Genomic DNA, 18,578 nt, shown 5'->3' with positions numbered 1-18,578 from the left:
TGCCACGAAAAAGATTGCAAAATTGGGGACAGTTTGCACTGTGACCCACTTAATGAGTGGCACAACTTACGACTGTAATTCCAGGCTTAAATTATGGTCATAAGCTGAGGACTCCCTGTAATGAAATTCTGGGCTTCTAGCCCTGACCCACAAAATATTTATTAGTCAAATTTAGATACTGCCGATCTTCAAATATCAATGCAAATGAATCCCCAAAAGAGATTTTCCTAGTCTTTTGAAAATTTATGAGCAGTCTCAGCACCTCTGAGAAGCAACTTAAATACATGTGTCTTGCATACTATTTAATTTTCCCCCTGTTTCCCCATCCATAATCTTGTTTGGTTTGAGGGCTCCACTTGTTCTCTAAATGCAGTGACACAGATGCAATCCAAAAAACATGCACGGCTGGAAAACTAAAGCTGATTTCATTTAATTCAAACCCAACTAGCATCAAATCTGTGGTTTGATGACATTCACATTACAATTCAAAGGCAGGTTTTGCCAGGCGGTTCTCCATTTCTGGATGGCCACATTCTGCCATACGGGTTGGGTTGTTGCTTGTGCACCAGATTAAATTTGCACAAAATTTCACTCCATCTTGAGTTGGTCAGGCTATTAAGAAGAGACTTGCTTAGATTTGCTTACTTTAGTGCGGAGAATGTAAATCCTTTCAAACCATCCTTGCTTCTGAAATAAAAATCACATATTTGGGGTATGAGTAACCAAGAACAACCTCACTATAGAGGCAATTTACAATATCATAGCCTTAAGAACTTATTTCTCACAGACTTCCAGCCAGTCAGCTTAGGATAATATGTCTGCAGTTACTGGGTTTTTATTATATGTTATAACTTTTCAAGAGCACATGTAATGCAAACAGGAGGACGAAAAAACATTCCAAATGACATTAGCAGCTTCAGCAAGTTTTTGCAAAGCCCAGCTTTTTTGGGGGGGGGGGGGGAGTTGTTCTGATTTCCATTTCAACATTTGCCAAATAGTTCCAACATTCTGCCAGCAGGTGTCCCTAATCGGCAGCAATTAATCTTAAAATTACATCAAACTAATAAATTCAATGTTTAGACAAGAGTACAGATGGACATTTATTTACACTGACCACTTTCTCTGAGATGTTTAACACATTTAGTATATTAGCCACCAATTATGAGAGCTGGAAATATGCTTCAAATACAGATTTCCTCTTTAAAGGCCATTTTACCTGAGGGACAATGAGTAATTGCATTTTGTATCTAATACATTTTGGAGCTGGGTTGAGCCAACAGTTTAAAAGGGAAATTGCAAGAGCATTAAAAATATTGCTTATATGGTACATGAGTGTTCTCCGAAAGAAAGCCCATAACTCACCATCAGTAATCACCCCGACAACTACCAAGGCAAGAATACAAATGTATACAAATACAAATCAAAATAATAGAAAAAAATAACAGAGATGGAGGAGACCTTGGAGATCTTCCAGTCCAACCCCCTACTCAAGCAGGAGACCTTATATATACCATTCCAGACAAAATGGTTGTCCAATCTCTTCTTAAAAACCTCCAGTGATGGAGCACGCACAACTTCTGAAGGCAAGACATTCCACTGGTTACTTGTTCTCATTGTCAGAAAATTCCTCCTTAGTTCTAGGTTGCTTCTCTCTTTGATAATTTCCATCCATTGCTTCTTGTCTTGCCTTCAGATGCTTTGGAGAACAGGTTGACACACACACACACATACACACACACACACACACACACACCCTTTCTTTGTGGCAGCCCCTTAGCTATTGGAACACTGCTATGTCACCCCTAGTTCTTCTTTTTTCATTAAAAAAACAATTCCTGCAACTGTTCTTAAGTTTTAGCCTCTAGTCCCCTAATCATCTTTGTCTTCTCTGCACTCTTTCTAGAGTCTCAACATCTTTTTTATACTGTGGTGGCCAAAATTGGATGCAAATGTGGTCTTATTAAGGCTTTATAAAGAGGTACCTCACGTGATCTTGATTCTATCCCTCTGTTAATGTAGCCTAAGACTGCATTGGCATTTTTGGTGGCTGCAGCACACTGCTAACTCCTATATTTATTTTATTTTATTTTTATTTTTATTCCATTTATATCCCGCCCTTCTCCGAAGACTGTAAGTGATTGTCCACTAGGACTCCAAATCCCTCTCACAGTTACTGCTATTGAGTCAGATACCACCTATTCTGTACCTCTGCATTTGGTTTTTCTTGCCTAAATGTCTTTGAATGCCTAAATCAGGGGTCTTCAAACTTGGCCCTTTTATGACTTGTGGACTTCAACTCCCAGAATTCCTCAGCCAGCGTGCCTAGCTGAGGAATTCTGGGAGTTGAAGTCCATAAGTCATAAAAGGGCCAAGTTTGAAGACCCCTGGCCCAAACCATTGAATTTCATTTTGTAAACTGAGGGAGCTCCAGTTACTTAAAAGTTACTTGAATATGTTCATGCAGTGTGCAATTTGTGGCCCTTACTGTGGGATTTGCCTGCTAGCAACATGAATAATCAGATATGTGAGTTAAGGACCACCATCTGCCCCATTGTGTAATATTAACAGCAGTTTTTTATAATTAATTAAATAAGTCTTTTATGTGACAAACATTAAAATCTGGAGAGGTATTTCTAAACAAAAGCCATCTTGGGTCTGTGTGTACAAAAATGAGGTCAATTTATTATTATGTATACATGTATAATATATAATATAAACAAAAGGAACATGGATTTGGCTAAGGTTTTGCAAAACAAACACAACAATATTTAGGAAGCAACAAAACCTCTGTATAAAATGAAAGGGATCAAACTTCCCTTATGAATGAGAAAAAAAACCCCTATGTACTCCAGATCGTTCTGATTTTAATACAGATTAGCACTGGTTCCAGTCTTGTTCCCTCTAAGTCTAAGATAAACTACTAGCAATCTTAATGGCTGTCTGCTTCTGGTATATCCTTCTAAACGTGAACCAATCTGTGATAAGCAATGAGACACATTTCTGCACAAACCAGTTCATATGGCTGAGATGGGAACTTGCCCTGTTGATGTTGCTGAATTTCAGTTCCAATTTAATTTTGTTGGCCATGATGCCTGGGGACGTTAGGAGATTTAATTCAACATCTGCTGAGCCACAGATATCTTGTGGAGTAGAGTACTGCAAAGGGAATATCCTTTAAACTTTAAACCCAGATGTTGCTTAGGAAGACTTACATTTCTTTACCAGGCATGTTACAATGTGGCCAGAATAAACCTGTCAAAAGGTTTTTGCTCTGACAATGTCAGTGAGAGTTTAAAAAGATCAATCCTGAAGATATTTTTATGCTGTATCTCTCAAGCCAAGACGCTTTGAATTTGTAGCCCTATTAAGGGATTAAGAATATCTGAGAATAGACTAAATTCTTTCCAAGGACAGTGGAATTGAAAGCAAAGTACGTATGTTAGTTACATATACTCAGCAAATAATAATTTATCAGGCTATAATTTGCTGTTAAACCCATCACCATTTTGCATTACCCAAAGAAACTGTCAAGTTGTTTCGAGGCTGCTGACACCACCTGTCAGGTCTTCTTCTCCAACCTAGCACTGGCATTCCAGATGTTCCAACCCATCTGGAAAACTCATTCCTGCTGAGTTTATTTTAAGTGTAGAATCAAGATGAAAAGTTTCACTCTACAGTCAATCACTACGTTAACAAACATTGCTTTGTCTGTAACTGCCTACAGATAAAATCCCTTATATATATCAAGGAATTCCCAACAGTGAAGCTGAAATCATGGCTTAGCCTTGCAACGTTTTGAATCAGCAAAATAACGATTATGGCTTGTTAAATCGACAAATCTGTACCTTAAGGGGATCAACTCATCTTTTAAAATCCTGCCAAAACTCACTTTCTTCTTAGAGAAAGTCACACAGTTGTATCCTCGGCCCAGTATCCCTCTTGTCTGCTAAGAGAAGTTCAAATTAATTTGCCAGCAGTTTCTTCATAAAAGTGAAGTTCTCAGTTGGCAAACTGTAGAAAAAGCGGAATTGCTCATGTGTAACTACATCCTTTCAGAATAACAGAGTTGGAAGGGACCTTGGAGGTCTTTTAGTCCAAGCCCCTGCTCAGGCAGGAGGCCCCCATACCATTTCAGACAAATGGCTGTCCAATCTCTTCTTAAAAACCTGCAGTGTCGGAACACCTACAGCTTCTGAAGGCAAGCCATTCCAATGGTTAATTGTTTTCACTGTTAGGAAGTTTCTCCTTAATTCCAGGTTGCTTCTCGCCTTGATTAGTTTCCATCCATTGTCTTGCCTTCTGGTGCTTTGGAAAATAGTTAACCCGCTCTTCTTTGTGGCTGCCCCTCAAATATTGGAAGACTGTTATCAAGTCACCCCAATTCTTTCTTTCCACCCCCCCCCCGAAACTAAAATTGGCTTATGAGCCAGACACAGGTACCACAGAAACCTGTCAAACAGGTGACCGTATTATGCATTTGAATCGTATGGAGGCAAGAAGAGAGCAAGTGACTTATGACCATTTTTCACACTTACGACCGTTGTGGCATCCCCATTGGTCATGTGATCAACATTCAGACACTTGGCAACTGACTCATTTTTATGAGGGTTGCAGTGTCCTGGGGTCATGTGATGACCTTTTGCAACCTTCTGACAAGCAAAGTCAACTGGGAAGCTGGATCCATTCAACAACAGTGTTGCTAACTGAACAACTACACAGTGATTCACTGTGGCAAGAAAAGTCACAAAATGGAGCAAAACTCACTTAAGCAACTGTCTCACTTAGCAACAGAAATTTGAGGCTCAAAGTTTTGTCTTAAATCGAGGATTACGCAAGAATAGATTTATGATTTTTCACCCTAGAAATGATTTAAGAGATGTTTCTAAACCAGCTCGAGTCCTTTGCTTTTCTTTTCGTTGACTCTGGTTGCACCACGTATTAAATAAAGTTTTGTGTTGGTTTTTTTTTAAAAAAAGTAGGATTTTAAAACAGCTATAAAATTGTGTGTCTCTTAAAGTTATCTGAAGATTACTCAGCTCCACGCTTCTTTATTACATTTAGAAACAGTTGTTTCCTCTCCCAAGAGTATCATTATGCCAGATGTGAATGGAGGAGAAGAAGCACATTTACAACAAACACAGATGGACCAAGCAAGTAAGCTTCACTGGGAGATACAGGAAAAATCCCGTGGTGACCAGCAACCAGGGCCAACAGGGATACTGTCTAAATTTAGTTACAATTGGAGAAATGGGGAGTGGGGTTGGAGTGGGGAAAAAAACTTGGAAAAGATTTTCTAACTCTCCTTACTCAAAGGATACGCAGACAAGTATACAAGTACAATCTGCAGCTGCTGTATAGGCACATTTCTGATTACAGGAGCTATATTTGCCTCCAGTAACTTCGGACGTGCCAATGAGATCTAACCATTTTGTGTCTAGCCACCGACCAAAACTAATTGCTTTTGTACTGGGAATGCGGGTGTACTAATCCTCTCTCCACACCCCCATTGTGAGCAAAGGCAAGAGGTCTCCACACCACTTTGTAGGGCTAAATGTCACCAATTAGCTTTTCCATTTTTTAAAAAAAATGTGTCTTGTTGTAAACCTTTCAAAAAATTCTCATTTAGAGGGTCTGTCCAGGGCTCCTCTGGTGAGGCATAATCACTTTCGTAGGGAACAAGCATCACACGCAGTGAAAATTACAAGCATTATAAGACAGAGAAACGATTATAAAAGTAAAATGTAACTTTCTTTACAAGAAAGCTGTAATTATGGTTATTTTCAGGAAAGCGCAGCTCCGAGCCTGCCCTTTTTTACTTTTATTGTAAGCATTTTCATTCTGTTCTGATTGGGGGGAAAGGGGAATGGGAAATTCACAATAAATGTCACGTCAAAAGAACGGTGCATGTTTCTGGAAGAGAGAACTTTCTGTTATGTTTTGGTACTGTTCCTACGTCTTCTAAAACATGCCATTTCGGAGATTATGTTTTAGCTGTCAGAACTCTTTTACCCTAATTAATAACAATTGCTGTTGTTCTTGCAACAGCATTTAAATTATAAATGGATATAAACTAAGCAAGTCTAAAGTCATATCGGTACAACGCTTTCAAGGTGAAAGCAGAAGAGATGCAAATTAAAAGCAATGTCACAGTTCATCAACAATCTCAATAAATAACATGAAAGTCAACGGTTGACATTTTGGATCTATATTATGGACATTCAGAAGCAGTGTCTGTATGGATGCAAGAATCTCTAGCTAAAGCAGGCTTATCACACAGCCATTTCAGGATATAATAGTATTGCTAGTACCTTTATAGTACCTTTATAGACAGGCATACATTACCTTGTTTACAAACTTCCTCAAATTAACAAACATCATATAAGAGCTGCCCTGTCTTTGGCTTTCTGGGAGTTATTTCAAACTTCTTAACTATTTGCGTTTGCAATGAAATGATTGTGACATAAAATATATCCAATTCCTTTCCCCCCCCCCCCCGTGCTTTCACCTTCGTATATAAACATGCCTGACAAAACAAACCATCATAGCAAGAACCAGGAAACAACCAGTCAAGAGCGATTTGCTTGGGTTTTCCAGGTCCTCCATTAAAAGAAAAAAATATATGGGAGAAGACAAATTAACAAACCCTTCCAAATATGATCAGTCTTGCCAACTTTTTTTTTTAAAAAAAAAAAGATTCGAAAAGAAACCGTAGTCCAAGCAGTCGACACAAACTGCAAGAAGGAACAGAATCCAGACGATAGGGGGAATGGGTAGAAAGAAACAGGAATTGTTTCACATTTTACTGTAGCTTATTTTTCATTTTGAAATATTGTTCTTCCAACTGGGGCAGCAAAGAAACTTTCTGAAATTACCCATCAAATGTGAAATATCTCCCGGGGTGAAAAACATCCTTCAGATGCTGTTTTTCATTCTAGATTGAAGCACTCTAAAGCTGCTTTAGTTAGCTAACAGACAAATGCATTGAGTAAAGATGCCAAAAAGAGCTCTTTTACAGAGGTCAGGAAACAGGGATTAGAACAAGATCAACCGTCCAACATGGCGTTCGCCTCTTGCCCTTGAAGTGAACAAAAAGCATGCTATAATCTTGGTTACACGGAAAGCTTCGCCGCTTCTGAAGGAACTTTGTTTATCTTATGTCAGACTCGCCTAACCTGAACCCTCTCAATATGTAAGACATAACTCCCATAATTCCCAGCTTTAATGGCCTCTGGCTGTAGGAAATTCTGACACACTAGCTTCCTTTCCTGCTGATTTTAAATCCTTGCCATACTTGTTTTCTTTTAGTCGTGTTTTTTTTTTGTTTTACCATTAATGGCTTTCAGAAGTCTTCAGACTGAAAGAGAACTATTTTAATAGTTAATATAAAAACCCAAGAAACGAAAATATTAAATAAACCAAAGAATATGCAAGCCAGCTCCAAACAGATGTGGAAACTGACAAGAGAAAATAATCCTCTCTGCTACGCTTGCGATGAAATACGAGAAAGACACTCGTTTTTGGAGAAAACCACCAGGCATGTTACAAAGTGTAATGTTCCATAAATACTATACCATAAACACCATAAATACTATTCATTTGGGTGCTTGGTGCTCTCTTGGTTTTCTTGGTGCTCTCTTGAGTTTGGGTGTTTTCTTACAGACATTTCATTACCAAATTTGGTAACATCATCAGTGCTACAAGAGAATGGGCTTTGCCCTTATATTATATACTACTACTACTACTACTAATAATAATAATAATAATAATAATTTAATTTGTATACCGCCCTTCTCCCGAAGGACTCAGGGCGGTGAACAGAGCAGTACAATAAAATACAATATACAAAAATTAAAAAATATTAAATACAACAGCCCAATTCAATAACTTAAGATAATAATATTAAAATACCCCTAAACCCATCAGACCAGGCCGGCTTGTTCAAATAAATATGTTTTTAGGTCACGTCGGAAGGAGCGAAGGTCGGGAGCCATCCGGAGCTCAACCGGTAAACGGTTCCAAAGGTCTGGCATGCCCACAGAGAACGCCCTCCTCCTGGGGACGGCCAGTCGACACTCTTTGACCGACGGCACCCTGAAGAGGCCCTCTCTGTGGGAGCGCACTGGACGAAGGGAAGGTGATGCCGGCCGCAGGTGCTCCCGTAAGTAACCCGGACCCATGCCATTTAGGGCTTTATAGGTCATAACCAGCACCTTGAATCTTACCCGGAGGACAACCGGAAGCCAATGCAGCTCGCGGAGTAGAGGTGTTACATGGGAGTATCGGGAAACCCCCACCACCACTCGGGCAGCCGCATTCTAGTCGTTTTGCCTTGCCAGGGTTGATAGGACTGATCTTTCTGGTTCCTTGATTGGGTTGTTGTTTATTGTTTAGCTTGTTTGTCTGCATTGGCAGTGCCTTGATCAATCACTACCAATACGGACAGGGCAAGCCACTGCTATATAAAATGAGAGCAAATCCCACTCTCTGCTAGCACAGATGATGTTACCTAGTTTGGCAATGAAGCGCCTGCAAGAAAAAACAAACCAACCAAATTCAGAGAGCACCAAGAACTCCATAGTTCAATCCTGAGCTACAAATATTCTCTTCTATCAGTACTATTTATTGCACCTGTTATCCCCCAGCCACCTTTTTTGAAAGAACTCAGGGTAGCTAATATGTGTCTCTTTCTTACCACTTTTATCCTCGCAACAGCCCTGTGAGATTGACTTTGGTAACACTAGATCAGGGGTGTCAAACTGCCAGCCCGCGGGCCAGACACGTCAGGTGGAAGCCGCACCCACCCCATTGCTGGCCGTGGAGAAACCATCCCGATACGTTGCGCGATGTCACGTGACGTCGCGAGTCTGACATGTCTGCACTAGATGAACAAAGTAAAGTTAGTTTCTCGGCCGTGAAGAGATCTGAACCAACTTCAGGCCTCAAACATCACCACACTATGCTGATTTTTCACCTGTTTCTTCAAACTTACTAGGATTCTCAAGTAGGGATGTATTTGTCTTAGGTAACACAACCCCCTTTTGTTTTATTTTTGCAGATTTTATATCTGAGATACCAAGAATAATGAAGGGATTCATAACACGGATTAGGATGTTACAAATCATCTGTGACATGTGAATGGGGGTTTGTTTCGAAGTGGGCATTTTAATTTCCGAATAAGTGAACAGCTATAGTCAGGAACATTCTTTGGAAACAGCACTCCTGACAATACACTTACTACATAATTACTTTACTACCAAAATATGTCTACAAACGTGTCTCTTCAATTAAGTCTTGAAGTAAGGAATTTCATTAAGCAACAGCAAATAAAAGGTACTATTTTAAAATGAGAAAGTTAAACTGGCTGCACAAATATTACTTTAATACTATTTTTTTCTTTTTTAAAAAATATTGAGGACAATTTAAAGGACAGTTCAGAGGAAAGCTCTCATGAAAAAAAGCCCTAGGCAGCTTGGAAAAATTTATTGCCTGTGGAAAACAAAATGACAGCTTGTTCTCATCTCACATTCAGAAATGAAGGACTGGAAGAAGAAATGTAATTCAACTTTGACAATGACACAGTGCCCTCAAGACAGCTATGCAGTATATTCAGATTTGTCCTCCAATCAAGTAGAGTAGATAGAAATAGGAGGAATGCCCCAAAGTATTCTACTTTTCAGGATATCCCCAAAACTACCATCATATCACTCAATCTAACGGTAAAGATGATCTTGCAAAATCTGATTGAAAAGAACGCAAATTATTACAACAGTAATGAAATCCAAATCTGTCTACTACAGTCCTCGAGATATGACCGGAATTGAGTGCAACATTTCTGTTGCTAAATGAAACATTTGCTAAGTGTCTTCAGCCCCAATTTATGACCTTAAAGCGAATCCCTGCACTTGTTAAATTAGTAATAGGAGTTGTTAAGTGAATCTGGCTTCCTCATTGACTTTGATTGTCAGAAGGTTGCAAAAGGGGATCCCATGACCCTGGGATGCTGCAACCGTCATAAATACGAGTCACTTGCCAAGAGTTCTGAATTTTGATCACGTACCAGGGGGATACTTCAAAGGTTGTAAGTGTGAAAAACGGTCATGTCACTTTTTTCAGGGCTGTCGTAACTTTGAACAGTTGCTAAATGAACTGCTGCAATACTATCTGTATTCTCTCTGTTTTGTTTTGTTTTTTAAATCCATCGGTCATAAAAAAATAATATTTTTATTAGCATCTGGTTGTTTTTTTCCTCCATCTTGATCTACTACCTATGGAGATTTTTAGTCATCCAGGTCAGGACTGTCTCAAAAGTGCTTTTCCGGAAGGCAACTGGACTAGGGGTTTCCCCCCCACACACACCTTTGAGGAAGAATATGATGTTTCACTTCTGATCCAAGAAGCATCATCAGTTCAGAACTGATGAAACGTTTTGGATGAGTAGCGAAATGATTTCTTCTTCCTCAAAGGGGGGTGGGGAGAAACCCCTAGTCCAGTTGCCTTTCGAAAAAGCACCTTTCAAACATCTTGCTCTGCTATTCTGTCCCATAAGCAGGCTTCCCAAATCGAAGACAGTCAAGCAGCTGGAATCCAGCTTAAATAGAGACAACAAATCAAACATAAAGTAATGCTGTTTTGCCACAGTCCAACTCTTCCAGTGCCACACAGGCATTTAAAAAAAAAAGTCTATGTCAAAAATTTGGGATTTGGAGGAATTAGGCTCAAACCCCAGATCCTCACAAGTGACAAAAACAAAGAAACCCCACTGATGACATTAACATCCCAGGTAACCAATGTTTACTAGCTTTGTAGCCTCAACAGGAAAGTACACACTGAATGGAGCTAGCTGATAAGACCCACCGCCCCATTGCACACACCACAATCTCCTCAACCCTAAGGTCACAACCTTTACCCTCACATCAATCACAGAAGAGAGACAGGGCTCCTTCAGTGAAAACCTTTGTAATTATTTGCTAGACACTTCAGTAATTGAGAAAGCACACAGACACAATTCACTGCTGGTGTTCTCCCACGAAAACACACTCCCTCCCTCACACACTGGGATGCCAAGTTACTCCTGAGAAAAAGCAAATGTACTGTTTATGTTGTAAACATGAAGAGTTCACCTCAGAAATAATCACTCTCACACGTACACCAATTTACTTTGAGACAGTGCACCTAATATGACTTGAGTATAGGCAAAATCTTTTGAAAGATCACTGGTTCAATTACACCTTAATGTCAAAATTCAGAAAGCCTGTGTCAATGTGACAACTGAGATATTAGAATTTCAGTAAGAGTTATGCAATCAGTAACCAACTGTATAGTATACTGAGGAAACTTTGTTTAGGCCAGTGTTTTTCAACCTTTTTTGGGCAAAGGCACACTTGTTTCATGAAAAAAATCACGAGGCACTCCACCATTAGAAAATGTTAAAAAATTTAACTCTGTGCCTATATTGACTATATATAAAGTAATTCTCTTGAATAGGAATCAAATAAACACAAAGAAAGTATTTTATAATTACTTTTCAATTTTTCCCACGGCACACCAGGCAACATCTCGCGGCACACTAGTGTGCCGCGGAACAGTGGTTGAAAAACACTGGTTTAGGCGGAACTACATTTCAAAAGAGTAAAGGTTCAAGCAACCTGAATTATCTGTGACTGGTTGTTTCTATTGTATAAATCACATGTAAATGTAAAAAGGAGTAGCAATTAAATAATACAAGGTTTATATCTTATCTTTTCACATTTTCCTTAAGAGCTCCGATAGCTGTACATGTTTATATCTATCTTTGGTTGTTTAGATTTGTAATATTACAATTCTAAACAGAATTTGTTAACAATCTAGCCATTCCTCCAGGCCAATTTACTTTAATTGAATTTACTTTATGTAAATTTATTAGCTGCCCAATCCAATAACTATCCATACTGATGGGTGGCATAGATAGATAGATAGATAGATAGATAGATAGATAGATAGATAGATAGATAGATAGATAGATAGATAGATAGATAGATAGATAGATAGATAGATAGATAGATAGATAGATAGATAGACAGACACAGACAGACAGACAGACAGACAGACGTGCCTAGATCCAGCTGGAACCCCAACAAAGGTCCTTTTCCTAGAGAATAATAATAATAATAATAATAATAATAATAATAATAATAATAATAATAACAACAACAACAACAACAACAACAACAACAACAACAACAACAACAAAGTTGGAAGGGACCTTGAGGATCATCTAGTCCAACCCCCTGCTCAGGCAGGAAACCCTATACCATTTCAGACAAATGGCTGGCCAGTCACTTCTTAAAAACTTCCAGTGTTGGAGCATTCACTGCTTCTGGAGGCAGGTTGTTGCACTGGTTAATTGTTCTCACTGTCCGGAAATTTCTCCTTAGTTCTAAGTTGCTTCTCTCTCTTTGGTTAGTTTCTATCCGTTGCTTCTTGTCCTGCCTTCAGGTGCTTTGGAGAATAGCTTGACTCCCTCCTCTTTGTGGCAGCCCCTGAGAGATTGGAAGTCTGCTATCATGTCACCCCTAGTCCTTCTCTTCATTAAACTAGACATACCCAATTCCAGCAACCGTTCCTTATATGTTTTAGCCTCCAGTCCCCTGATCATCTTTGTTACTCTTCTCTGTACTCTAGTCTCAACATCTTTTTTACATTGTGGTGACCAAAAATGGATGCAGTATTCCAAGTGTGGCCTTACCAAGGCATTGTAAAGTGGTATTAACACTTCACATGATCTTGATTCTATCCCTCTGAAAATGCAGCCTAGCACTGTGATGGCTTTTTTGGCAGCTGCAGCACAGTGCTGGCTCTACTAGACCACCAAGAGAGTACATATGGCCACTTGTGATGTTTTTCCAATTCAAGATATAAATTCCTGGCAAAATGAATCAAAGTACATACAGCATTGCCTGGTATCAAGCTTAATTCCAAGCCAAGCATCTTAAGCATGAATCGTCATCTTGACTCTGCAGAAGCAAAGAAATTCCAGTGAAGTGGCTTATGACTGCAAACTAGCGAGCTGTTGAGATTTTCATTCCAGCTATCACTTTGTAGTCAATATATAAGTCATCTTTAAAAGAACATTTTGGAGAAGAAATGAAAACCACATTTTTTTAGCACATCCAGATTCAAAAAAGTATAACTGGACAGAACAAAGATAACCAGTGAGATCCATTTATCCCAGAAGAAGAAATGAGAGGGCTGGGTGGTCTGCATAGCGTCCAGGAACAGATGAATTTGGCATCCTCGCAAAGAAAATCTTTTTCACAGACACCCCAAATTGCTTTTTTATCCTCACAGAGTAAAACAGGTTGCAATAAATGCCGGGTGATGCTTCTTCTATATAAACTATCCAATGTTTTGTACAGCCACAGCATTAACTTATCTTGAACAAAAAAAAAATCTCATTTCTGTCTTCAAACAGCGAACCATCAGGGGACTGAAGAAAAGTCTCAGACATTACAACACACGTATAACTTAATAAAGTGGCTATGGAAATGAAATTTAAAATGTAATCTAGAAAGCAGATTTTCCACTGCTATTTAGCTGTGTATTTTAAAGTCAACAGTCTGGTCTCTATTTTGTGAAAGGGCTGGCAGGAACTAAAATCTTGCTTCTTCTTTCCTGCTGAAAAAACATAAACTTCCCATGGAAGGCTGATAAAATGATTGCTAAGCCTTTTCCCGCCTGTCACAGGACTAATCCCTCTACTTTGCAAACGCGCAACACAAACCTGAATTCCAGAACCACAAACATCACTTCTGCCCCAAATCTCACCATAATTTTATATGTATAGTATCTGAATAAGCCAAAGGTGTCTTGGGCCTGATATATATATATATATATATATATAAGGTAAAGGTTCCCCCGCACATGGGTGCTAGTCGTTTCCGACTCTAGGGGCCGGTGCTCATCTCCGTTTCAAAGCCGAAGAGCCAGCGCTTGTCCGAGGACGTCTCCGTGGTCATGTGGCCGGCATGACTAGACGCCAAAGGCGCACGGAGCGCTGTTACCTTCCCACCGTAGTGGTCCCTATTTTTCTACTTGCATTTTTACGTGCTTTCGAACTGCTAGGTTGGCAGAAGCTGGGACGAGTAACAGGCGCTCACTCTGTTACGCGGCACTCGGGATTCGACCCGCCAAACTGCCGACCTTCCGATCGACAAGCTCAGCGTCCTAACCCACTGAGCCACCGCGTCCCTTATATATATATATAAAGTAAAGGTAAAGGTTCCCCCGCACATGTGTGCTAGTCGTTTCCGACTCTAGGGGCCGGTGCTCATCTCCGTTTCATAGCCGAAGAGCCAGCGCTTGTCCGAGGACATCTCCGTGGTCATGTGGCCGGCATGACTAGACGCCAAAGGCGCACGGAACGCTGTTACCTTCCCACCGTAGTGGTCCCTATTTTTCTACTTGCATTTTTACATGCTTTCGAACTGCTAGGTGGGCAGAAGCTGGGACGAGTAACAGGCGCTCACTCTGCTACGCGGCACTCGGGATTCGACCCGCCAAACTGCCGACCTTCCGATCGACAAGCTCAGCGTCCTAACCCACTGAGCCACCGCGTCCCATATATATATATACACAGTGCTTTTTTTGTCATAGAACTCACCAGAATGGAGTTCCAGCACCGTTTTTGATGGATTTTCCAAGTTTTAAAAGTAACTTTTGAAAATTTGATGTTTGGTCCATGTGGACTTGAACCGCCCTGTCGAGCGTTGCAGGTCGGCGGCAAAAATCATTAAAACGGTGCATGCGGGCTGCTTGTGTCAAGTCTGATGCATGCATACTTCATCCAACTGCTCGGCTTGTGGCACTGCTCGGCTTGTGATTGGTCGTGTGGTCGCGCACTGAGTGCTTACTGTGGGCAGCGACCATTAGGTTTCGTGGCACCACTGACGCGTGTGGGTGCGTGTACAGTGATTGACTACGTGCGAAAGGTAAATAAAAGATTAACAACATGTGAGTTCTGGCACCTTTTTTCGTACAAAAAAAGCACTGCGTATATAATTATGCATGTAATTGGATGCATCACCTCCGGCTCAGCTGTGTTGGTTAATGTATGCATAGCCCTCATTGTCCTGCCCCCCGCTGCATGCTTCCAAGGCTGTGTGCGCCTGCCCCGTGATGTCAAACTGTCAGGCATTATCCCACAATTGCTCTCCCTATTGTGGTCCGGTGCGCTACTGCCGGTTCTTGATACAAACATTTTTTTTTAGGATGTCTTACCTTGCATCTCTGAAAAACATTGAAAATTACTGTGGTTTGCTTGTACATCACAACGCTTTGATATAACTTTGCTTTAGTTATGGTATCAACCGACAGGTTGATACTTAATGGTACTTTTTGCATGCCAGGTTCAAATAGTAAGTGTAGTGGGGGGGGGGGAAGCCGAACTCAATGAAATGAATTCATTTGGAGCAGCAGTGTGCAACTTTTCCACCTTGGCAGCCCAGCTCCCTCCGCTCAACAAACGGAGCTTCACGTGCGAGCAGAGGGTGCTTGCAGTCACACGCAAACCTCCCCTCGGGCGAGCAGAAGGGCACTCGTGTGTGAAACTTTGCACAACTGGAGCTTCACTCGTGTGCTTGCCCGTTTCTCCCACAGCCTGGTTTCGAACAGGCCGTGGCCCAGCGGTTGGGGACCCCTGATTCCAAGAGTTTCTCATTTAATCCTCCTATAAATAAGCTTGGAGCCTTCTCAAAGGGTTCAGAGACTTGCATACTTGAAATTGTTTTTTGGACTGAAGAGGGGGGAACCTGGCATTTCACGGTCTGTCATCTGGTATTCCTGAGGGCTCTTAGGGTGGGGTACGTTATAAATGTGCTAAACAACCCAACCCCCCCCCCCCAGTTTTATAGCAAGTTTAGTTGCTGCAATAAACCTACTGATACATCTCAACATGTCAGCATGGGAACAAGAAGGGAAAGAAAGGAAAAAAAAGCAATGTAAAAGATGACCATTAATCACTTGGCAAATTTGAAGATCTGTGGGAAAGAGTCTGCTTTGTATCACTAGCTGTTTTCGTATAATTCACCCTGCAATAATCTTGTACTGTACTTATCTCGTGGCAAGATGCCCAAAGAGGAAACCACAAACATCTAACCACAAAATAGTTGTTCTTTTCCGTCCCTGGGTTTACAGGTTAGCTCACTGGAGCAGAATCCTAGGTATTTAGCAGTGGCCCTGAAATACTACATATTTCTGAAATACTAATTTCTAGTAATCTCTTAAAACCTGCAAATGCTTTCCGAAACATGTGCAAACCTGATTTAAACTGTATTTCCAAGATAACTGCATAACAAAAATGGGTGGCATCTAAAATTTATGTTAGAACTCACACTGTGATGTTACGAAATACACACATTTGAATTAAGGGTCTAAATGAACACAAAGACAGTTATGCACATTTTATTTAGTTATCTAATTAAGTTTGTATGCTGCCCATCTCTCTACCCAGCGATTCTGGTTGGCATCTTAATTTTTTTTAATGTAATAATAAATATATATGTTAATCACGGTTATGGCTCCTATCCTTTAATATGAACTTCAAAATCACAATGGTCAAATTTTAATTTTGTAATAAAATGTTTTGAAAGAAATATATGAAGAAGATAAAGAAAGCTTTTGTCTTTCAGCAAATTTAAAATGGCATTAGTAATGTTGCTGAAAGATAGTTTTATATAATTGTACGGTTGATGTAGTTTTTTTAAAAGCTGTTTGGACATTAGACGGTATCCAAGCTTATTTAAGCATATGACAGATGTACATGTAGTCCTCGACTTAACGACCATAACTCAGCCTAAAATTTATACTGTTAAACAAGATGGTTGTTAAGTGAGTGTTGTTCCATTTTACAACCTTTCCTGCCACCGCTGTTAAGTGAATCACTCCAGTTGTTAAAAGTTAGTAACATGGTTGTTAAGTGAATCTGGCTTTCCCCATTAACTTTACTTATCAGAAGATTGCAAAAAGTGATCACATTACCCGGGAAACAGCACACATCACAAATATGAGCCGGTTGCCAAGGGTCTGAATTTTGATCACATGACTGTGGGGATGCTACAATGGTCACTAACTGTGAAAAATGGTCTGACACTTTTTTCAGTGTTACTGTAACTTCAAATAGCTACTAAACGAATGGTTGTTAAGTTGAGGACCATCCGTCAATAGGAGCCACGTTCTATTGACACTAGAAATTGGAATCCTAACGCATCCCAAGAAGCACTGCACTGGGAAATGATGGTTTAATAAACATGCATCTTGAGCTCGGGCCAATTTACCTATAAGTAAATTGTGTTTAACGTATTGAGGTACATTCCCAAATAAGCACAGCCCAAGGATTCCAGTTCATAAAACTGCATACCAGAACAGAACTGCCACCAGATGTGTCTATTTTAATGAGAGGATCTTAGAAGATGTGATTAAATTACATCTTCTTGTTGCGGTGAAGCTTCAAGCAGGAAGGCAACAATTCTGATTAGGTTTATAAGAGATAACGAAAAAAGAATAAGCCCTTTTTTTTTGCCTGATGGAAACTTGGATATGATATGATAGGGGAACCTGAAAAAGCACCACTTGGTTATTTAATCTAAAAGCTTTCCAAGCATTTCAAGTACAGAGCCTTGGTGGAGCAGTGGGCTAATGCCTCCTTTAGTAACACCAGCTGCCTGCAATTAGTGCAGGTTCGAGTCCCACCAGGCTCAAGGTTGACTCAGCCTTCCATCCTTCCGAGGTAGGTAAAATGAGGACCCAGACTGTTGGGGGCAATTAAGCTGACTTTGTAATAATGCCGCTTGGGGTGTGTGTGTGAAAGCCCTAATAAGCAGGCATATACATAGAATGAAGGCTACTGCTAAGCTTGTAAGCCGCCCTGAGTCTTCGGAGAAGGGCGGGATATAAATGGAATAAAAATAAAAATAAAATAAATAATAATAATAAACCTTTATTGTCAAAGTACAACATGTGTACATTGAGATTAGCTGAGCCTCCCCCCCCCCCGTGCTCTCTCCCCCCAACACACAGTGACAACAAACCCTCCATCCCACCACACTATGTGAACCAACTACACCACACACCGGCCTCCCAAGTCAATTCTGCATAAGATTATGTCCCATTTAAAAGCCTAACAGCCCACGGATAAAAGCTATTTTTCAGCCTGTTGGTACGGCTGGCTATATTCCTATAGGGTGAAATGCTACTTTTAAACTGTTAGCATTGCTTCCCCCCCCCCTGGGGCAAAGAAAGAAACCAAATCTATAAAATTCAAATGTTTTCCCCTCCCACCCTTGTAACATCAGCCACGTTCTCAGCAGAATCCACGAACTGAGAGCTGCGACAGGAATGTGACTCATTGTTAGTGACCCAGTCCTAACCATTCCAGGCAACTGGGGCAGAGATAGCCCCAAGCAACTTATATCCTCAGGGGCCTGAGAACCAGACCAGCTATTTCTCCTCTCCCCCCACCACCACCACCACACACACTATTATTTTGTATCTGGGGATGACAGAAACATGATTAACAGCCAAAGGCCGGTCACATCATGCATTAA

At 40.4% G+C, this 18,578-nt stretch overlaps 1 protein-coding gene across 1 annotated transcript in view; it reads right to left on the bottom strand.

The window, feature by feature from the left end:
• Nucleotides 1-18,578, bottom strand: part of TMEM135 (transmembrane protein 135) — a 172,237-nt gene that overhangs the window by 28,736 nt on the left and 124,923 nt on the right. The window contains exon 7 of the mRNA XM_081327589.1: nucleotides 646-687. Coding sequence (XP_081183715.1) covers nucleotides 646-687 — 42 coding nt within the window. The remainder of the gene's footprint in view (nucleotides 1-645; nucleotides 688-18,578) is intronic.

This window comes from Vipera berus, assembly GCF_964194415.1.
Source record: "Vipera berus genome assembly, chromosome: 4".
NCBI lineage: Eukaryota > Metazoa > Chordata > Lepidosauria > Squamata > Viperidae > Vipera > Vipera berus.
This window is presented reverse-complemented; position numbering and strand designations above follow the sequence as displayed.